The 23675-nt window shown below is 45.5% G+C and overlaps 1 protein-coding gene across 3 annotated transcripts in view; it reads left to right on the top strand.

The window, feature by feature from the left end:
* Nucleotides 1-714: 714 nt before the first annotated feature.
* The window catches only part of itgb4 (integrin, beta 4), a 186550-nt gene continuing 163589 nt past the window's right edge, over nucleotides 715-23675 (top strand). Inside the window, exons 1-6 of one of the 3 annotated variants that reach the window (XM_072558118.1) lie at nucleotides 715-1064; nucleotides 15196-15271; nucleotides 15795-15877; nucleotides 17261-17353; nucleotides 19819-20023; nucleotides 20940-21036. In XM_072558118.1, coding sequence (XP_072414219.1) covers nucleotides 15199-15271; nucleotides 15795-15877; nucleotides 17261-17353; nucleotides 19819-20023; nucleotides 20940-21036 — 551 coding nt within the window. In that variant the 5' untranslated portion in view covers nucleotides 715-1064; nucleotides 15196-15198. The remainder of the gene's footprint in view (nucleotides 1065-15195; nucleotides 15272-15794; nucleotides 15878-17260; nucleotides 17354-19818; nucleotides 20024-20939; nucleotides 21037-23675) is intronic. The other 2 variants (XM_072558119.1, XM_072558120.1) reach the window with 2 other exon arrangements.

Genomic DNA, 23675 nt, shown 5'->3' with positions numbered 1-23675 from the left:
TAAAGGACAGAGAGATCAAAAGATCATACAATTGGTGCGTGCACACACACACAGACATATACATATAAATCTATATGATGAATCATTTCATCCGAGATGTTTGTTTATTTGTAGATACATTCTATTTTGTTCAAAACATATACAATTTGTAGTCACAATCAGTAAATGTGACATCTTATAAATTCCAGCTTTTGGAATAAAACCAGCCTGATTCCAGGTTGAGCCTGAGACAAATTCTGAACAAAGCCTCACTCCTACCATTCAGTGTCTGACCTAAAGTGACACCCTTTGTATATTCCTCTCACTCTGCCCGATTGTCATGACAGGACAACAGAGCACTGACATTGACTTTATTAGCACTTTTGGCTACCTGTAGAGACGTATTCTCACGCCAGTTGCATGATCTTTTGATCTCTCTGTGTAGAAACAGTGGCTGTGTGTGTGCGCCGCTCTGACATTGCACCTGGCGAAGGAGCTGCGCTCCCAAAGCTTCTGTGATTTCAAATAAATCTGCTGGGACTATAACCTGGTGCACCGTGTGACTTCTGACTATTTCAGTGAGATCGGTTGATGGATTAATTTTGAGCAGGACTTCCCTGTTCGGCTGGCTCCTGGTGGAATCTTTCTGGAGCCCCTCCGGAGTTCTCCGACAGCTCAGTACCCCCTCTGAGCAGCGCCCCGGGACGCCCCAACCCTCCCCCGGGAACAGCGTGTGGCCGAGTCAGTGTGCACTCTGAGCAGCCTTGAGTTTGGGCTGAGAGTTTGTGTCTGGCCCCGGGGGGTTGGGGGAGGCGCTGTGACCTCCCCTTGTCCCGGCAGGTGAGGGAGGGACGGAGGGAGGAATGCTGCAGTTAGTCAGAGGGTGACGCTGTGCCCTTATCACCAGGTACATACCTGCACAGACACACAGGGAGAGGGAGAGAGAGAGAGAGAGAAACAAGCTGCAAACCCCAGCACCGACTCCACCAGGAGGGGCAGGCACTGACACAAGTGGGAAGGAGCTGAACTGGATCGCCCCAAATATTTAACCAGGACACAGCAGCCGCGCCGGTCATCCACTGGAGGTAAGTGAATGCAGGAATCTGGGGGCTCAGCTGCTCCTCCGGGAAAGGGACTGGAAAAGGGGTGCTCAGGGATTTGGGAGCAAGGGGGAGGATCGCTCCTGCAGCCGGAATGGGTTAAGTTAAATATTGACCAGTGACAGCCACCGGGACGGGGGGGGGGGGGGCAAGAGACCAGAGCGACCCAGGGCCCGGGCAAAGGCACCCGCAGGAGGGGGCTTGATCCCGGGGGGATCGCCCCTGGTCCCGGGGGATAGCAGCCTGATCCCGGGGGAATCACATCCTGATCCCGGGGGAATCACATCCTGATCCCGGGGGAGAACACACTGATCCCGGGGGAATCACATCCTGATCCCGGGGGGTCGCCCCAGATCTTGGGGCTCCTTTCTAATCCCGGGTGGTTCCTGGTTTACCCCGAGTGATCGCACCCTGATCCCGGTGATTCCTATTTGATCCGGGGATGGGTGGCACCCTGACCCCAGGGATTCCTGGCTCATCCCGGGGGAGAAATCCTGTTGGGTCCCTCTCTGGGGCAGCTCTCCTGGATTTTTTCTGAGCCGGGTCAGGTGTTTACGGGATCGGGAATATTTCGGGAAGGGGCGAGTTGGGATAAGCCTCCGCCCGCAGACTCGAGCGCCTTGCCCCGTCCCCTTCCCTCCGAGGGGGTCCACTCGCTGGGAAGGCAATCGATCGGGAGACCCATTCACTGGGACAGGAGGCGGTTGGATTGTAGGTCCTTCACCGAGTTTGGGTCTTGGGTCGGGTGCAAGGGTCTTGGGTCGGGGGTCACTCACTGGGATAGAAAGATGTTGGTTTGGGGGATGTGAGGGGGAAGGTGCCTGCACATTGATGGACCAAGTTAACCATTGTCTGAAGATTTCCATTGGCTCAGAATTCTTGGCAGAAGGTGAATGTTTTCTGAAACTGGCAGAAAGTTTGCATTTTAACTGGACATATTGAATGCAGTATAAGGCTGGGCCTTCTCTCCAGGTTGTGTCACACACCAGGCTGCTCCCTCCCCGAATCCTATCCAAGGTGAATTCTTAACTTGCTCATGGACATTGTTGGAACAATGGGCTGGATATCAAACTTTGACTGGCATCATTCCTTTCCATAACAATGGATAAAACTTAGAATTACTACAGTGTGAAAACAGGCCCTTTGGCCCAACAAGTCCACACCGACCCTCCAAAGAGCAACCCACCCAGACGCATTCCCCTACATTTACCCCTGACTAATCCACCTTGCATGGCGAATCGTCCTAACCTGCATATCTTTGGACTGTGGGAGGAAACCCATGCAGACACTGGGAGAATGTGCACACTCCACACAGTCAGTTGCCTGAGGTGGGAATTGAACCCAAGTACCTGGTGCTGTGAGGCAGCAGTGCTAGCCACCATGCTGCCTTTGGAAGTTTTTGTGTACTGTGAGGGAAATGGGCTTCTCCTGTGCTGAGGTATTCACTGGTGATTCTTATTAACAGTTCAGGTACATCAAGGTATTTCAAAGCCAGTTAATGCTTTGAAATTACACGTACGAAAGGAAGATCCCACAGTTAGCAAATTGAGACCCAGTTCCATTGCAACTAACAACCCTCACCCAAGTGACCAGTTATTTTGGGGGCATTTCTTGAGAAGTTCTAGTGGGGCAAGAATCCAGAACATTCTGGCTCAGAGTCAAGAACATGACAGTGATGGCTGAGCCCAGTCATATTGCCCTGTTACTGTGCTGGCCCAGACCAGCAAATTCATCACAGATTGAGGTTGAACGTGGAGCATTTTGGTTTGCATCTTTCAATGCTAGTCTATTGTGAAACTGTCATCATCTCTCTCACTTAGAACTGCATGAGTGACTGCTTCTGTAATACTGATTTTGAAAATTCACTCTCTATTTTAACAGCTCAAATTGCTGTGCATCTGTTGATTTTCTGCTCACTCCATATTCTATAGCTTATTGGCAATCTTTATCCTCCATGATTTCCTTTGTAGTTTACCGTTTCTCCTCACTGTGTCGTCCACACATTGTCAATATGTTTGTTTGGTATAGTATCCTTTCAGTTCTAGAATCAAGTTGCCACTTCATTCCTGAAGAAGACTCCATTCCACTCTTTGAATGATCATGGTCGTCTTCCTCTTTTTTTCTGATTGGTTAAAACTTCTTCCTGGCCCTCTGTCTTTTTAATCAGTGACAAACTATCACTGAGGGATAAATATTTTCTCTGTGAGAAGTTAAGATCTATCCAAGAAATAAAGATTTCTCTCTATATATATAAGGAGCAAAATCTTTCTCCCTAACAGAGACAAATACTGTCTCTGATGAAGATTTCCTCTCTAAGGGGTGAAGATATCAAGTATGAGCTTCTTTCTCTCCGAGTGTTGAAGATTCCATCTATCGTGCGTGTTAAATTATTCTCTTCCTGTCTCCAGTATGGCGATAGGGAAGGCACTGTACCCTTACCTGTGCATCCTGGAATTAAATCTGTGTGATCAGCTTCCTGTTTCTGGGAGCTGGAAAGATTCTCCATGCTGTGTGCTTGGGCAGGTTCTATCCTGTCTCCCAATGAGTAGAGTTCAGCTGCTGCTGTCTGCACTTGTTCAGAGAAGGATAATATGAATCATAGAAACATGCACTCTGCTGTTGCAATGGATTAATGGGTTTGGGTAGTACAGATAGGCCTCTCTTCACTATATACAAAAGGACAAAAAGCAATAAGAAGAATATGAGAAACAAAAATAAGTCTGTACTGCCAAAAATATATAATACCTCCACTAGTTCCACTTCTCTGCACTAGGTTTAAATGTTACGACCCTTTAAGTGATCATCCAAGTACTTTTAAAGATTGTGAGGTTTCCTGCCACAATTACTCTCCCAGGCAGTGCATTCGAGACCCCACTACCACCACCCTCTGGGCAAAGGAACTTTTCCCCAAATCCCCTCTAAACTTCCTGACATTCAAAATTATGCCTCCTTGTTGTTCAATCAAGGGGAACAGCTGCTTTCTATCCATGCTGTCAATGTCCTTCATAATCTTATACACCTCTGTGGGCGGCACGGTGGCACAATGGCACAGTGGTTAGCACTGCTGCCTCACAGCGCCAGAGATCCCGGGTTCAATTCCCGACTCAGGCAACTGACTGTGTGGAGTTTGCACATTCTCCCAGTGTCTGCGTGGGTTTCCTCCCACAGTCCAAAGATGTGCAGGTCAGGTGAATTGGCCATGCTAAATTGCCTGTAGTGTTAGGTAAAAGGGGTAAATGTAGGGTAATGGGTGAGTTATGCTTCGGTGGGTCGGTGTGGACTTGTTGGACTGAAGGGCCTGTTTCCACACTGTAAGTAATCTAATCTATCAGGTCCCCCTTCAACCTTCTTTGCTCCAAAGAAAGCAATCCAAGCATATCCAGCCTCTCCTCAAGGCGCCACATCAGGCAACATCCCGGTGAATCTCTTCTGCACCTCCTCCAGTGCAATCACATCCTTCCTATAGTGTGGAGACCAGAACTGCTCACAGTACTCCCTAACCAAAGATCTGTGCAGCTCCAACATAACCTCTCTGCTCTTATAATCAATGCCCTGACTAATAAAGGCAAGTGTGCCACTTCCTTCTTACTAAGCAGTCCTGCCACCTTGTGGACAGGTACCCCAAGATCACTTTGTTCCTCTGAGCTTCCTAGTCTCCTGCCATTCATTAAGTACTCCCATTTATTTAATAATTTGGAGATGCCTGAGTTGGACTGGAGAGTACAAAGTTAAAAATCACACAATACCAGGTTATAGTCCAACAGGTTTATTTGGAAGCACTAGCTATAGGAATACTGCTCCTTTATCAGGTGGTTGATGAAGGAGTCGCGCTCTGAAAGCTAGTGCTTCCAAATAAACCTGTTGGACTATAACCTGATGTTGTGTGATTTTTAACCTTTTATTTAACTTTATTTTGTCCCTTCTTCCAAAGTGCATCACCTCACATTTATCAGGATTAAATTCCATTTGCCACTGCACTGCCATCTGACCAACCTGTTTATATCCTCCTGTAAATTAATATCTTCCTCCTATCATCCACAAACTTGCTGATCATTCTCTCCCATGTCCTGATCTGCATTATTTATGAACATCACAAACAACAAGGGAAACAGCACTGATGCCTGTGGTATGCCACTGCACACTGGGTTCCAGTCACACAAACAGGCTTTTACCATTACCCTCTGTCTCCTGTGACAAAGCCAATTTTGGATCCAACCTGCCAAGTTAACCTGGATCCCATGAGCTTTTAACTTCTTTGTCAGTTTTGCATGTGGGACCTTATCAAAGATATTGCTGAACTCCATCAACTACTCTACTCACATACAAACATTTGGAGTTGGGAGGTCCTGTTGCGGCTGTACAGGACATTGGTTAGGCCACTGTTGGAATATTGCGTACAGTTATGGTCTCCTTTCTATCGGAAAGATGTTGTGAAACTTGAAAGGGTTCAGAAAAGATTTACAAGGATGTTGTCAGGGTTGGAGATCTGAGCTATAGGGAGAGGTTGAACAGGTTGGGGCTGTTTTTCCTGGAGCGTCAGAGGCTGAGGGGTGACTTTATAGAGGTTTATAAAATCATGAGAGACATGTTTAGGATAAATAGACAAAGTCTTTTCCCTGGGGTGAGGGAGTCCAGAACTAGAGGGCATAGGTTTAGGGTAAGAGGGAAAAGTTATAAAAGAGACCCAAGGGGCAACTTTTTCACACAGAGGGGTGGTATGTGTACGGAATGAGCTGCCAGAGGAAGTGGTGGAGGCTGGTACAATTGCAACATTTGAAAGGCATTTGGATGAGTATATGGATAGGAAGGGTTTGGAGGGATATGGGCTGGGTGCTGGCAGGTGAAACTAAATTGGGTTGGGATATCTGATCGGCATGGATGAGTTGGACCAAAGGGTCTGTTTCCATGCTGTAATCTCTATGACTGTATGACCTTGGATATTGTGAAATCAATGGGCCCTGACAACATGTCAGCAATAGTAATTGTGCTCCAGAACTTGCCGTTCCCCTAGCCAAGCTCCTCCAGTACAGTTACAACACTTGTATCTACCTTACAATGTGGAAAATTTCCCAAGTACTTCTTGTACATGAAAAGAAAAGGGCAAATCCAATTACTGTCCCATCAGTCTACTCTTGATCATCAGTAAAGTGATAGAAGATATCATCAACAGTGCTGTCAGGCAGCACCTGCTCAGCAATAACCTGCTCAGTGATGCCCAATTTGGGGTCCACCAGGGCCACTCAGCTCCTGATCTCATTACGCCTTGGTTCAAACATGGACAAAAGAGCTGAATTCCAGAGGTGACGTGAGAGGGACAGCCCTTAATATCGAGGTTGCATTGGAGTGGGGCACGGTGGCTCAGTGGTTAGCACTGCTGCCTCACAGTACCAGGGGCCTGGGTTCGACTCCACCCTCAGATGTCTGTCTGTATGGAGTTTGTACATTCTCTCTGTGTCTGCATGGGTTTCCTCCAGGTGCTCCGGTTTCCCACAGTCCAAAGATGTCCAGGTCAGGTGGATTGGCCATGCTAAATTGCCGATAGCATTAGGTGCATTAGTCAAGGGTAAATATAGGGTAGGGTAATCTGTGTGGTGTGTCAGTGTGGACTTGTTGGGCTGAATGGCCTGTTTCCACACTGTGGGGAATTGAATCTAAACTGAGTGTGATATCAAGCAGCCCTAGCCAAACTGGAGTCAGTGGATATCAGGGGGCGAACTCTTTGCTGGTTGGAGTCATATCTGGTACATAGGAAGACAGTCATTGTTGTTAGAGGTCAGACAACTCATCTCCAGAACAACATCACAGGAGTTCCTCAGGGTAGTGTCCTCAGCCCAACCGTCTTCAGCTGCTTCATCAATTATCTCCCCTCCATCATAAGATCAGAAGTGCCGATGTTTCCTGGTGATTGTACAATGTTCAGCACCAATCAATTCATCAGATACTGAAATAGACCATGTTTAAATGCAACAAGATCTGGACCATGTCCACCATCTGCAAGGAGAAAGTGAGGACTGCAGATGCTGGAGTACCACAGTTGAAAAATGTGATGCTGGAAAAACACAGCAGGCCAGGCAGCATCCGAGAAGCAGTAGAATCGATGTTTCGGGCATAAGCCCTTCTTCAGGAATGAGGCTGGTGTGCCAAGTGGGCTGAGATAAAAGGTAGGGGGGAGGGAATTTAAGGGAGGGGAGCTGGGAATACGATAGGTGAAAGGAGGTGAGGGTGAGGGTGATAGGCCAGAGAGGGGGTGGGGGTGGAGAGGTCAGGAAGAAGATTACAGGTCAAGAAGGCGGTGCTGAGTCCAAGGGTTGGGACTGAGATAAGGTGGGGGGAGGGGAAATGAGGAAGCTGGAGAAATCTGCATTCATCTCTTGCAGTTGGAGGGTTCCTAGGCGGAAGATGAGGGACTCTTCTTCCAGGCTTCGTGTGGCCAGGGTCTGGCGATGGAGGAGGCCATGGACCTGCATGTCATTGGTGGAGTGGGAGGGGGAGTTAAAATGTTCAGCCACGGGGCGGTTGGGTTGGTTGGTGCAGGTGTCCCAGAGGTGTTCCCTGAAACACTCCGCAAGTAGGCGGCCTGTCTCCTCAATGTAGAGGAGACCACATCGGGTGCAACGGATACAGTAAATGATGTGTGTGGAGGTGCAGGTGAATTTGCGACGGCTGTAGAAGGATCCATTGGAGCCTTGGAGGGAGGTGTGGGCACAAGTTTTGCACTTCTTGCGGTTGCAGGGGAAGGTGCCAGGAGTGGAGGTTGGGTTAGTGGGGGGTGTGGACCTGACGAGGGAGTCGCGGAGGGAGTGGTCTCTCCTGAATGCTGATAGGGGTGGAGACAGAAATATATTCCTGGTGGTGGGATCTGTCTGGAGGTGGCGGAAATGACAGAGGATGATACGATGTATCTGGAGCTTGGTGGGGTGGTAGGTGAGGACCAGTGGGGTTCTGTCTTGGTGGCGATTGGAGGGGCGGGGTTTAAGGGCAGAGGAGCGGGAAGTGGAGGAGATGCGGTGGAGAGCATCGTCAACCACGTCTGAGGGGAAATTGCGGTCTTTGAAGAAGGAGGCCATTTGAGTTGTTCGGTAGTGGGATTGGTCCTCCTGGGAGCAGATGCGGCGGAGGTGGAGGAATTGGGAATATGGGATGGCATTTTTACAGGGGACAGGGTGGGAGGAGGTGTAATCTAGGTAGCTGTGGGAGTCAATCGGTTTGTAGTAAATGTATGTGTTGAGTCTGTCGCCCGAGATAGAAATGGAGAGGTCTAGGAAGGGGAGGGAGGAGTCTGAGACGGTCCAGGTAAATTTGAGGTCGGGGTGGAAGGTTTAAGTAAAGTGGATGAACTGTTCAACCTCCTCGTGGGAGCACGAGGCAGCGCCGATACAGTCATCGATGTAGCGGAGGAAAAGGTGGGGTGTGGTGCCGGTGGAGCTGCAGAAGATGGACTGTTCCACATATCCTGCGAAGAGGCAGGCATAGCTGGGGCCCATGCGGGTGCCCGTGGCTACTCCTTTGGTTTGAAGGAAGTGGGAGGATTGGAAGGAGAAGTTGTTCAGAGTGAGGACCAGTTCAGTCATTTGAAGAAGGGTGTCAGTGGAAGGGTACGGGTTGGGTCGGCGGGAGAGGAAAAAGCGGAGGGCTTGGAGGCCTTCGTGATGTGGGATGGAGGTGTACGGGGACTGGATGTCCATGGTGAAGATAAGGCGTTGGGGGCCAGGGAAGCGAAAATCATGGAGGGGGTGGAGGGCGTGGGTAGTGTCCCGAATGTAGGTGGGGAGTTCTTTCCAAGTGGGCTGAGATAAAAGGTCTACAAGGCACAAGTCAGGAGTGTGATGGAATATTCCCCACTTACCTGGATGAGTGTAGTCCCAACAACACTCAAGAAGCTTGACACCATTCAGGTCAAAGCAGTCCCCGCTTGATTGGCACCATATCCACAAGCATCCACTCTCTCCACATTCAACATACAGTAGCAGCAGTGTGTACTATCTACAAGTTGTACTGCAGAAATTCACCAAACATGCCTTCTTAACCCACAGACATGCCTTCTAAACCCACCACCATTTCCACCCAGAAGGACACAGATACATAGGAACACCACCCCCTTCAAGTTCACCTCCAAGCCATTCACCATTCAGACTTTGAAATCTCGCTGGTCTTTCACTATCACTGGGTCAAAATCCTGGAATTCCCTCCTTAATGGCATTGTGGGTCAACCCACAGCAGGTGGACTGCAGCAGTTCAAGAAGGCAGTTCACCACCACCTTCACCAGGGCAGCTAGGGACTGTAAATAAATGCTGGCCAGCCATTACCACTCACATTCCACAAAAATGAATTTTAAAAAAAACTTTGGAAGTTACACTACAATTGTAATGTAGCAAACATGGCAGTCAAAATATTAACAGCAAGATCTAATGAATAGGAATGTGATAATGATAAGGAATCATCTTTTGAGAGATTAGATGACCAATAAAAGTCATGGCCAGTGCACCAGGGATAAATCGTCTGGTGCTGAGGAATCTTTTCACCTGAGACACCAGACTGGGCCTTGGTTGAACACCGCATCTGAAGGACACCATTTCTGACAATGCTGTACTCCTGCAGTACTGCACTGGAGTGTCAGTCCAGATTGTCAGCTCCAGTCTCTGGATTGAGGCTTGAAAACTCAATCTGGTGACCCAGGCATGAGAGAGATACAGAACCTTATTGGCAGTGCCTCAGGTAGATAAACCCAGAAAGGAAAACCAACAAATATTTGCAACAGAAAGAATCTAAAGGTAAACATGGAAAGGTGCAGTTTCATCAAACATTGGGGAAGAACTGTGAAATTTTGGGCTCCACACTACAGGAAGGTTGTAGGAAGGACAGAGTGCAGTGCAGATTCATGACTCTGCAGCTCAGTGTGAAGAAATATGAATGTAATGAAAAATGTGTAACATTCAAGCTGATTTCACCGAGACTGAGGAAACTATAGAGTGATTTGATTACGTTAAAAATGATAATGGAATGCAACAAAGTTAAAAAAAAAATTAAAGGCAGAAATTGCTGGAGAAACTCAGCAGGTCTGGCAGCATCTATGGAGAGAGAAACCAAGTTATAGAGTCATAGAGTTGTACAGCACAGAAACAGACCTTTCAGTCCAACTTATCCATGCTGACCAGATATCCTAAATTGATCTCGTCCCATTTAGAGTCATAGAGTTATAGTCATACAGCACGGAAACAGATCCTTTGGACCAACTCATCCATGCTGGCTAGATATCCTCTACTGATCTAGTCCCATTTAGAGTCATAGAATCATACAGCATGGAAACCAACCTTTCAGTCCAACCAGTCCATCCCTAACATAATTCCAAAGTAAACAATTCTACCGCCTGCTCCTGGCCCATATCCCTCTAAACCTTTCCTATTTATGTACTTATCCAAATGCCTTTTAAATGTTGTAATTGTACCCACATCCACCATTTCCTCAGGAAGGTCATTCCACATGCAAACCATCCTCTGTATAAAAAAATTTGCCCTTCATGTCTTTTATAAATCTCTCTTCTCTTACCTTAAAAATGTGCCACATGGTGTTGAAATCCCCCACCTTAGGGAAAAGACAATTACTGTTAACTCTATCTATGCCGCTCATTACTTTACAAACTTCTATCAGGTCACCTCTCGATCTCCTACGTTCCAGTGAAAAATATCCCAGCCTATCCCAGCATTTCTTTATAACTCAAACCTACTCAGCAATATCTGGGAAATCTCATCTAAACTCTCTCCAGCTTAATAATATCCTTCATACGTGGGTAACTAGAACTGGACACAGTATTCCAGAAGAGGCCTCACCAATGTCCTGTACAATTTCACCATGACCTCCCAACTCCTATACTCAAAGGACTGAGCAGAGAAGGCAAGCGTGCCAGACACCATTTTAACCATTATCTCTCTAAACCCTTCCTGTTCACATACCCATCCAGATACCTTTTAAATGTTGTAATTGTACTAGCCTCTACCACTTCCTCTGGTAGTTTCTTCCATACACACACCACTCTCTACGTGAAATGTTTCCCCTAAGATCCTTTTAAATTTTCCCCCTCTCACTTTAAACCCATGCCCTCTAGTTTTGGACTCCCCTACCCTGAGGAACAGATCTTGAATATTCACCCTATCCATACCCCTCATGATTTTATAAACCTCTATAAGGTCAGCCTTCAGCCTCTGATGCTCCAGGGAAAAAGCCCCAGCCTATTCAGCCTCTCCCTGTAACTCAAACTCTCCAATCCTGGCAACATCCTTGTCATCTTTTCTAAACACTTGTAAGTTTCACAACATCTTTCCTATAGCAGGGAAACCAGAACTGAACACAGTATTCTAAAAGTGGCCTAACCAATGCCCTGTACAGTTGCAACATGATGCCCAACACACTGACCAATAAAGGCAAGCATAAACATTTTAATTGTACACACATCCACCACTTCCCCACTTCACGCCTTCTTCACTATCCTGTTTACCTGAGACTCCACTTTCAAGGAACTCTGCACGTGCAATCCTAGGTCTCTTTATCCAGCAACACTCCCCCACTATTAACTGTATATATCCTGACCTGATTTGCCTTACCAAAAGGCAGTACCTCACATTTATCTAAATTAAGCTCCATCTGCCATTCCTCAGCCCATTGGCCCATTAGATCAAGGTTCTGCTGTACTCTGAGATAATTTTCTTCACTGTTCACTACACCACCAATTTTGGTGTCATCTGCAAACTTACCAACCATAGGTCCTGCAGTCACATCCAAAAGCAGTGGACCCAGAACTGATCCATGCAGCACACCATTGGTGACAGGCCTCCAGTTCCAAAAATAACCCTTTACCATCACCCTCTGTCTCCTACCTTGAAGCCAATTTTGAATCCAATTGGCTAGCTTCTCCTGGATTCTATGTAATCTAACCTTGCTAACTAGTCTGCTGAAGTCCATAGACAACATCTACCACTCTGCTTTCACAGTCTTCTTTGTCACCTCTTCAAAAAACTCAAACCAAGTTTGTAAGATATGATATCCCATGCACAGAACCATGCTGGCTATCCATAATTAGTCTTTGCCTTTCCAAATGCATGTAAATCCTCCCCCTCAGAATCCCCTCCAACTACATATCGACCAATGATGCCAGGCTCACAGGTATGTTGTTCCCTGGCTTTTCCTTACCATCTTTCTTAAATAATAGCAACACACCAGCCACTCGCCAGCCTCACCCAGGCTGCCGATGATACAAATATCTCAGCAAGGGGCTCAACAATCTCTTCCCTAGCTTCCCACAAAGTTGGGCGATACACCAGACCAGGTCCTAGTGGTTTATCTACCCTTATGTGTTTTAAGACCTCCAGCTCCTCTTTTATAATATGGACACTTTTCAAGGCATTGATATTTATTTCCCCACGTTCCCTAGCTTCCACTTACATCTTATCAGTAAGATCTTATCCATTAGGAGCAGGAGTAAAGTATTCTTCTGTCAAGCCTATACCACCATTCAGTAAGACTACAGTTGATCTGATTCTGGGTTCAGTGTACTTTCATGTCTGCTTCCTATAGGCTTTGATTACCTTGTTATCCAAAGACCTGTATAGTGCAGTCTGGACAATATTCAATGATTAGGAGTCTGGTAGCACAGTGAGTGATGTCCCTACCTCAGGGCCAGAATCTCCAGTCCCACTGCAGGACTTGACGGTGTGTCTTGGCAAGGTCAGACTGGGTGATCACTTATCCCTACATCCTTCCATATGCTATGGCAGGAGGTAAGAGCTGAAGGGTTTTCTGACAGCCAGAAAGGCGTGACAGCCGCTGTATAACAGACTTTCCACGTTACAAGACATTACAAAGACCTTCCCATGACCTAATGAGACCTTTCATGATGAGGGGCTACCACACACATATGCCCCCACCTGCACTGATCTGTCTGGAAGAGAATCCTAAAGACTAATTTTCCTCAGGCATAAGAAATTCCTCCTCATCTCTCTCTTAATTGGAAGACCGAAACTTAGGTTAGACTGTCACAAAGGAAACAGCATCCACTTGTCAATCCCTTTCAGAATCTCATTTGTTACCCTGTAACCATCAGATTCGACTATTTCAGCATAACTATCTTCTTGATGTTGGAGCAAATCTCAACTACTTGCAAACAACCTCTCTGGCATTAATAATTAACTTGTATACATGTATAGTCTCATTCCTTCAGATCATCATTTCCGAAAAAGACACATTTTGTCTTAGCCTTTCTTCTTGCATTCAGCAGGACCAATGATTGCTTGGATTATTTTTCCTGCTGCATGGACCCATTGACTCAGTATATCCATGGATCCATTGATCAGGAGTATATGCAAAAAATACCAATATAAAGAAAAAGAAGTATTTATATTGGATGATAGGAGTGTGTTGATTGATTGACAAGTGGTAGAGATCTTGCCATGACATAAATGCAGTTGTATGGAAATTAACAGTTAACTCTGACTGGTCAGGGCATTGTCCTGAGAAATGAACCAGCGTATGGCTGTCACCTGTTTTGTTGAATTGAAACTGGTGCAGTGTTATACATGTTCTTTCTGTCTGAATAGAACAAGTATTAATGTATAAAATTTCCATGTGTGCACCTATACCAAACTACGAGACCAATGGACAATCTTAAATTGGTTTTCAGATTAGTTATTCATGTATATGGGATTCGTTAGAAAATGTCATCCAATAACAGAATCAATTCACTGTTGGACACTGTATTGTGAGTTGTGTAAGGGTGGGCTGGTTGGGTACCTTGCTTGTTACCTATGGTACTTATGCATACCTACATAGATCATACCTCCATCATACTGTAACTGAAATTCATTATCAGGTTATTCATTTGTGAGATAAGCAGAACACCTTTTTTTGGCTTGACCACAGCATCATGTTAGTGGTAAACAGCACTCATGTTGTTACAGCTTGGTAGCAGTGTGAAACAGTTAGCTCTCCTTCTTGATCAAACCTTATCCTTCCAAGATATACTGAAGAAGACCAGGCACTCTTCAGACCCAAGAGCGATGGCCTAAACCCTGACAATCCAACTGGTGCTTTCCTCAAAGCAATATCTCTACCAATCCAAGATAACCTTCCAACCAGTCAGTATTCTCCTCTCATATTCATAAAACCAATAGTTTGTCCATTTAAAACAGAGATGAGCTGAATTGTTTTCACTCAGAGGGTCATGTCTTTGAAATGGTTTTCCTGAAATGGCAGTGAAGACAGAGATGGAATGGATAATTGGTAAATGAGGCGGTGAAAGATTATTAGGGGCAAGGGGAACTGTGGAATTGAGGTTACAATAAAATCAGCCATGATCTGAATGAATGGCAGAGCAGGCTTGAGGGGCTGAATGATCTGTTCCTGCTCTTTGTTTGTATGTTCATATATAAATATTGTTTTCCCTTTACATTGGTATTCTTGCCAAATGTCCTGAAGGTGTTAGATGAAAAGCCTCAACAAAATGCATCTTTTTTCAGTAATACTCAAGTCATAATTATTAGGGTTTTAAAACACAATAAGAATTTTCTTTCAATTCTAATTTGTCCCTTTTTATCTCCTTCTTAAATCTAACTTGTTCCCTCTTGTCATTTTCCACATACAATTTGCTATTGAATTAACAAATTTAACTTGTTCAGACTTTCTTTCTCTCATTAATGGTTCATTCATCTGATTGGCCACAGTTACAATTTCCTTGTCCTGTTCACAGTGCTCTCTGATTGTCTGTTGAAAACTACAATGCCTCTTGAAGTAGGTTCTGGTGCAAATTCTCATAGAAAGTTTAGGGCAAATGTTAGTGTTATGGAAGGCTGGCCGTGCTCATTCATAACACATCACAGAATCCAGGCTGATGTGCTCCTTTTTCAAGAGAAAAGGGTTTGATATATAGGCTTAGGTATATATAGGGTTGGGTAGGTGAGGACTAATCTTTGAGGGGGAGTTGGTCTTTGGGTCAAAAAGAGCCATGTTCCAATCTTAAAAGTTCTCGTTTCATGATTATAGCCGATAAGGCAATGAATAGAGGATTAACCTGTGACACAGTTGACCTTGAATGTGAACCGTAACCATTAACACTTTCTGTTTTGTCAGGAGATGCAGTGGTGGACGTTATGGAGCTCATTGACAATCGTGGTCCTGATGGGAGCCATGTGTTATGGCCAGAGAAGTGAGATTACTACTTTTCAATTTTTGGGGTGTCCTTTCTTTTACTATGTCCCCATTTAAGAACTCACCTTTTTTATGGCACAGAAATTCTCTGTCAGGAACAATCTCCTGTGGGAATGGATAGGCACAAATATCCAGAAGCTCTTGGGTGCTCAACAGGCCTGGTTCCAAAGGCTTGCTGAGCCTTTAAGGGTGGTCAGTGTGTGAAGAGGAGGTGGATTCTGAGTAACTGCATTCTTGGCAGTGATCAGGAGGGAGGGATGCTTCAGGATAGAGGTGAGAGACTGAGAGAGTGGGATGGGGGGGGGGGGGTGACAAAATTGGGAAGGTACAATAATGATTCTCATCATGTCAGATTTTTAAACAAGCTCTTTGTTTCACTGGTGATCGCTTGAAGAAATCATAGAATAATCCAATGTCAAATGTGTGATTTAGATATTGATGTCAGAATGTGTGTCTGTTTTGTTGTTCCCATTGCTCACTGCTGACAATTTGCTGCTTTTTGTACTTTCTGTTGGTTTCAGGCAATCGCTGCCTTCTCAAACGAAGTCAAACCTGCTCTGATTGCATGAGAGTGGACAAAGACTGCTCCTATTGTGCTGATGAGGTAAATTCTTAACCCTCAGTACACCCCTGTCCCTCAGTCCCTTACCACACACTCCCCCCCAACCCCCACCCTGCACATGCACATCCGAACAGAAAACCTCTGTATTCAGACCCATAGACAAACCCAAACACAGACCACAGACCCCACAATCCCCCTACATAGCTGCACCTGAACCTGAACTCCAACACCATTTCGAAACCCACATCCAAATTTGAGCTCTGACCCCATCTCCAAGCTCACATCCAAACCTGAACTCTGACCCCACCTCCAAGCTCACATCCAAATCTGAACTCTGACCCCATCTCCAAGCTCACATCCAAACCTGAACTCTGACCCCATCTCCAAGCTCACATCCAAACCTGAACTCTGACCCCATCTCCAAGCTCACATCCAAATCTGAACTCTGATCCCATCTCCAAGCTCACATCCAAACCTGAACTCTGACCCCACCTCCAAGCTCACATCCAAATCTGAACTCTGACCCCATCTCCAAGCTCACATCCAAACCTGAACTCTGATCCCATCTCCAAACCCACATCAAAACCAGAACACAAAGCCTCCTCCAGAACCCACAGACAAACCCAAGCACAGACACCCCCAAAACTAAAAATGGAATGGTATAGTATTCCAAGACTTCACCAATACTTTAGTCGTTGATGGAAAGTATTGAGGGAGGGTGGGGCTGAGGGATGAGGCATCGAGGGTTACCAGAATCGGTCTTTTTATTATCCAAAAGCAAGTTACATTGTGTAACAGAGAACAAGACTCTGAGCCAAGACAACTGGAGGACACAGGCTTCTAGCTCAGTGGATCCTGTGGAGGAATCAAATTGCTTACACTCAAACAACATTATGTTCAATTTCTACATCACAAATATATCTTGCATTGTTCCAGAGGGAGGCGTGCAGGGGAAGGGGACTCTGAGTGAGAATAGGAGAGGAACTGAGAGTACAAATGAAAGGAGAGGTTCTGAGGAGATCTTACAAAGAGGATAAAATTATAGCAAGGCGGAAGGAGAGGACTGGGGATAGAGACCTTTGAATGTCAGACTTGACAGTTGCCTGAACTCAAAGAAATCAAGAATGGAAGAGAAAACGGATCTTGTACTACATGTGGAGCATCAAACTCCATGATTAGGAGGAGGATGAAGAGAGATTCTGAAATTATTCTTTGGTGGGATGTACACGTTGTTGGCCAGGCCAATAATTATTGCCCATCTTTAGTTTCCCTTAAGAAGGGGATGGGGAGCTGCCTTCTTGAACCACCACAGTCCTTAGGGTGTGCAGAATTGTTGAAAATACATTTTAGTCAGGAGACAGAGAGCTAGCAAAGGTTTGAGGGTCAATGGTGTGCTGTCAATAATGAGTGCTTCTTGATTTGCAGGGCATTAATTACCCAAGATGCGATCTGCACATCAATCTGCAATCAAAATGCAAAAACATTATGAGGCTTCAGAGCTCAATGAAAATCCTAAGGGTATGTTCTCCACAGTTGACAAGCTGCTGTCCAGGCTGCAGACCATGAGCAAGGAAGCCAAGCCTTGCCAAGAGGAAACTTTGTCACCTCTGTTCTCCTCTCAATCGTAAATGTATTGACTTTGGCTGGGACATGGTTTTCCTGCTTTATAATTGCCTCTCCTCTCCCAGACCTGGTCACAGTCCTTCTAGGTGTGGGCATCTATTTGGTAGACTGTCCTCCACTCATACCTGACTACTGACCAGGAGCAGACGTATTTGCATTTTCTTTCTACCATGATCAGTTGGTTTGAGTAAAACATATTCACTTGTGTACAACTTGGTCCTCATATACCTGCAGAACCTTTTCATTTCACGCTTTTCTGCAAACCATGATACTAAGTTGGGGTAAGGCACTGCTGGTGGAGTTTGGTTGCATGAAGATGTGGCTACTTTGAAAATGTTTCTCCAGATTCGGATTCACTGAGATATCGTTTACTTGGGTTATGGAAAGTAGTTTTGATGGGATGTGGAATAGTTGGTGAACTGATCTGTTAAATGTTTACTTGGCTGTGGATGAGTGGGAATTGTTCTTTTAGGGTTTGGTGATATTGGGTCAGGCAGCATCTGAGGAGCAGGAGAATCGACGTTCCAGGCATAAGCCCTTCTTCAGGAAGCATTATGCCCAAAGCATCACACTGCTCCTCAGATGCTGCCTGACCTGCTGTGCTTTTCCAGCACCACACTCTCGACTCTGATCTTCAGCATCTGCAGTCCTCACTTTCTCCCACTTTGGTGATTTTGGGGTTGGGTTCTGCTATAATATGGCTATATTGGTTTGTGTTTCTGTTTGGATTTGTTTTGGCTGGGATTCTACTCTTTTGGGGTTTGGCTCTGTTGGAAATAGCCTGATGATATTTTGATCTGCTGGGTGTTGGCGTTGTTGGGATTTGGCCTTATTGTGATTCAGATCTGTTGGGATTCAGCTGAGTTGGGATTCGATCCTGTTAGGATTTGGATGTTGAGGTTTGGCTCTGTTGGGATTTGGATATTGAGATTTGAATCTATTGGGATTGGGTTTTGTTAGAATTTGGATCTGTTGGGATGTAGCTCATGTACCTTGCTTCGTTTATAAATCATTATGAATCTGTGCTTTCTGCTTCTTGATCCTTCTGCAAGTAAACACAGCTTTTCCCTGTTTATTCTGTCCAGAGAGCGTAAAAGTTTGAATGTCTTGATGATATCTCCTTGCAATCTTCCAATCTCCAATTAACACCTGCAAACTATCCGATTTACTGAAATTCCCATCCCTGAAACCATCCTTGTGAATCTTTCCTGAACTTTCACATCCCTCTTAAAGTGTAGTGTCCAGAACTGGACATAATGCTTCAGTTGAGGACAAACAAGGGATTGAGAATGATTCACCCTAGCTTCCTTGCTCTTGGCTTTTCTGAGATTTGAAAACATTAGGGGAAAGTTGCATCCTCAGAGGTGCAGTCTTTTAGACGAGATGTTTAACTGAGGTCCCGCCAACCATCTCACGTGAGCATAAAAAAACCCTTTGTCACTGTCTTGAAGAAAAAAAATAGATTTCTGTCTGGTGTCACAAGCAAAACATATCCCTCAGTAAATATTGTGTGCAGTTCTGGAATCCACATGATGGATGGTGTGTAATAATACTGGAGTGGATGCAGAGGAGATTTACCAGGATGTTGTCTGGGCCTGGTAGTTTAAGTTATGAAGAGAGATTGGACAGTTAGTGGGCAGCACGGTGGCACAGTGGCTAGCCCTGCTGCCTCACAGCGCCAGAGACCCGGGTTCAATTCCCGCCTCAGGCGACTGACTGTGTGGAGTTTGCACGTTCTCCCCATGTCTGCGTGGGTTTCCTCCGGGTGCTCCGGTTTCCTCCCACAGTCCAAAGATGTGCAGGTCAGGTGAATTGGCCATGCTAAAGTGCCCATAGTGTTAGGTAAGGGGTCAATGTAGGGGTATGGGTGGGTTGCGCTTCGGCGGGTCGGTGTGTACTTGTTGGGCCGAAGGGCCTGTTTCCACACTGTAAGTAATCTAATCTAATCTTAAAAAAAAGAGCAGAGGAGATTGAGAGGGGACATGATTGAGGTATATAAAAATAAGAAGACTGTAAGATAAGAATCTTTTCCCCTTGAGGGATCACTGAGCAAGGGGCACAGATTTAAGGAAAAAGGAGCAAAAAGTTTTGAGGAAATGTGAGGAAAAACCCAGAGGGTGGTGGGAATCTGCAACTCATTGCCTGTAAGGAATATGCAGAAATCCTCAGAATGTTGAAGAAGTATTTAGATGTACACTTGTGATGCCCAGGCATACAAGGCTATATATATGGGCTGGGTGTTGCAAAATCATTGAATCACAGAACTCCTACAATGTGAAAGCAGGCCATTTGGCCCATTGAGTCCACAATGACCCTCTGAAGAGCATTCTACAATATTAATTCAGTTCTTTCCTTCTCAGAATACAATGATCAACACGAGCAGCAAACATAGCCAGATCTCACCACAACAGGTCGCAATGACCCTGAGAGCAAGAGAGGAGAAGAGGATAAAATTCAAAATCTTTCAGCCACTGGAAACTCCAGTTGATCTTTATTTCCTCATGGACTTTTCCAACTCAATGGAGGATGATTTGGACAACCTGAAGAAACTGGGCCTCAAGCTGGGTGAGCAGCAGAGTGTTTTGTCCATTATCGTTTCAGTGCTCCACCATTATAGCAGCCCCGATATCGCAAAGCTTCACATTCTGGGGATTGTTACCTTGTTGTTCGTTATCTGAGGGAGCTAACAAACTATCTTCATTGGAGATGGAGGGTTCTGTCCAACATGGATTGGTACCTTATCGGTGTTATGTGTCAGCTTAGCATTTATCCACTTGCCTCAGAAGCAGAGGGTTGTGAGCTCAAAACCTATTCCAGCGTGGAAGTCCTGAGGATGTGTTGTATTGTCAGAGGAGTCTATTGATCCGCGACCCTGTATGCCCTCTCCTCTGGATGTAAAGCTTCTATTGTTTTGAGTAATTTCAGGAGAATTCATCCTAATATGATTAGATTAAATTCCCGATAGTGTGGAAACAGGCCCTTCGGCCCAATAAGTCCACACCGACCCTCTGCAGAGTAACTCACCTGGACCCATTCCCCATATTTACCCCTGACTAATGCACCTAATGCAATGAGCAATTTAACACGGCCAATTCATCTGGCCTGCACATCTTTGGACTGTGGAAGGAAACCGGAGCACCCAGAGGAAACCCACACAGACACGGGGAGAATGTGCAAACTCCACATAACCACCTGAGGCAGGAATCAAACGCAGGGTTTGTGAGGCAGCAGTGCTAACCACGGAGCCACCGTGCCACCCCTAGCCAACATACTGGCCAATATTTAACCTTTAAACACTGTGACTAAAGTATAAAATATCTGATAGTTTTCACGTTGCTGTTTGTGAGAACAGTTGACAGATGCATTTCCGACACTACCACACTTCAAATGTGGTTCACTTGCCCTGAGGTCATGGCAGATCCTATACAAATGGAGCTTTTGTATTCGAATGTCCCTAATTCTCATTAATTGTATTTGACAGCTGCTGTGGTGCGGAACATGTCAAATGACTACACCATCGGCTTCGGGAAGTTTGTTGACAAAGTAACTGTTCCACAGACAGATATGAGACCTTCAAGGTAAGAACAGGAAGATAGGGTATGTGTCAGACAGAGTGTTTGTCTGTCTGTGAGTGTGTGTGTGTCTGTGTGTGTGTGTGTGTGTGTGTGTGTGTGTGTCTGTGTGTGTGTGTGTGTCTGTGTGTGTGTCTGCGTGTTTGTCTTTGTGTGTGTGTGTGTGTGTGTGTGTGTCTGCGTGTTTGACAGTGTGTTTGTCTTTGTGTGTGTGTGTGTGTGTGTATGTGTCTGCATGTTTGTCTTTGTGTGTGTGTGTATGTGTCTGCGTGTTTGACAGTGTGTTTGTCTTTGTGTGTGTGTGAGTGTGTGTGTGTAGTGTGCGTGTGGTATGTGTGTGTGTGTGTTTGTGTGTGTATATTTGAATACAAGGTGTATTTGAATACAATGTGTGTGGTTGTTTGACACATGTATAGATACACCTTCTTGGAAAATCTCATAGTTTTTGCTATTCATTCATGGGATGTGGGCATCGCTAGCTGAGACACAACTTGTGGTCCATCTCTAATTGTCCTTGAAGATGAGGTGAGCTGCATTCTAGAACCAGTCTTGAGTTGCTAAATCTGTTTGAAGTCTGTCCCATTTAGCACAATGATATTCTCAAGGTATTCTGCAAGGTATTCTCAGTGTGAAGGTGTAACTTTGTCTGCACAACACCTGCATGGTGGTCACTCTTGCCAATGATGTCATGGACAGATGGATTTGCAGCAGGCAGACTACTGAGGTTGACTTCATGTAGAAACAATCACCACAACTGCTCACCGTGCTGTCAAAACATCCTCACCACTGCTCACCATGCTGTATAAACAATCCTCACCACGGCTCACCATGCTGTATAAACAATCCTCACCATTGCTCACCATGCTGTATAAACAATCCTCACCATTGCTCACCATGGTGTATAAACAATCCTCACCATTGCTCACCATGGTGTATAAACAATCCTCACCACTGCTCACCGTGCTGTCAAAACATCCTCACCACTGCTCACCATGCTGTATAAACAATCCTCACCACGGCTCACCATGCTGTATAAACAATCCTCACCATTGCTCACCATGCTGTATAAACAATCCTCACCATTGCTCACCATGGTGTATAAACAATCCTCACCACTGCTCACCATGCTGTATAAACAATCCTCACCACTGCTCACCGTGCTGTGTAAACAATCCTCACCATTGCTCACTGTGCTGTATAAACAATCCTCACCACTGGTCACCATGCTGTATAAACAATCCTCACCACTGCTCACCATGCTGTATAAACAATCCTCACCACTGCTCACCGTGCTGTATAAACAATCCTCACCATTGCTCACTGTGCTGTATAAACAATCCTCACCACAGCTCACCATGCTGTATAAACAATCCTCACCACTGCTCACCATGCTGTATAAACAATCCTCACCACTGCTCACCGTGCTGTATAAACAATCCTCACCACTGCTCACCATGCTGTATAAACAATCCTCACCACTGCTCACCATGCTGTATAAACAATCCTCACCATTGCTCACTGTGCTGTATAAACAATCCTCACCACTGCTCACCGTGCTGTATAAACAATCCTCACCACTGCTCACCATGCTGTATAAACAATCCTCACCACTGCTCACCATGCTGTATAAACAATCCTCACCACTGCTCACCATGCTGTATAAACAATCCTCACCATTGCTCACTGTGCTGTATAAACAATCCTCACCACTGCTCACCATGCTGTATAAACAATCCTCACCACTGCTCACCATCCTGTATAAACAATCCTCCCCACTGCTCACCATGCTGTATAAACAATCCTCCCCACTGCTCACCGTGCTGTATAAACAATCCTCACCACTGCTCACCATGCTGTATAAACAATCCTCACCATTGCTCACCATGCTGTATAAACAATCCTCACCACTGCTCACCATGCTGTATAAACAATCCTCACCACTGCTCACTGTGCTGTATAAACAATCCTCACCACTGCTCACCATGCTGTATAAACAATCCTCACCACTGCTCACCATGCTGTATAAACAATCCTCACCACTGCTCACCATGCTGTATAAACAATCCTCACCATTGCTCACTGTGCTGTATAAACAATCCTCACCACTGCTCACCATGCTGTATAAACAATCCTCACCACTGCTCACCATGCTGTATAAACAATCCTCACCATTGCTCACTGTGCTGTATAAACAATCCTCACCACTGCTCACCATGCTGTATAAACAATCCTCACCATTGCTCACTGTGCTGTATAAACAATCCTCACCACTGCTCACCATGCTGTATAAACAATCCTCACCACTGCTCACCATGCTGTATAAACAATTCTCACCACTGCTCACCATGCTGTATAAACAATCCACACCACTGCTCACCATGGTGTATAAACAATTCTCACCACAGCTTACCATGCTGTATAAACAATCCTCACCACTGCTCACCATGCTGTATAAACAATCCTCACCATTGCTCACCATGCTGTATAAACAATCCTCACCACTGCTCACCATGCTGTATAAACAATCCTCACCACTGCTCACAATGCTGTATAAACAATCCTCACCATTGCTAACCATGCTGTATAAACAATCCTCACCACTGCTCACCATGCTGTATAAACAATCCTCACCACTGCTCACCATG

Source organism: Chiloscyllium punctatum, chromosome 39 (genome assembly GCF_047496795.1).
Source record: "Chiloscyllium punctatum isolate Juve2018m chromosome 39, sChiPun1.3, whole genome shotgun sequence".
NCBI classification, from domain to species: domain Eukaryota; kingdom Metazoa; phylum Chordata; class Chondrichthyes; order Orectolobiformes; family Hemiscylliidae; genus Chiloscyllium; species Chiloscyllium punctatum.
The sequence above is the reverse complement of the archived record's forward strand: the minus strand, read 5'-3'. Positions and strand labels throughout refer to the sequence as shown.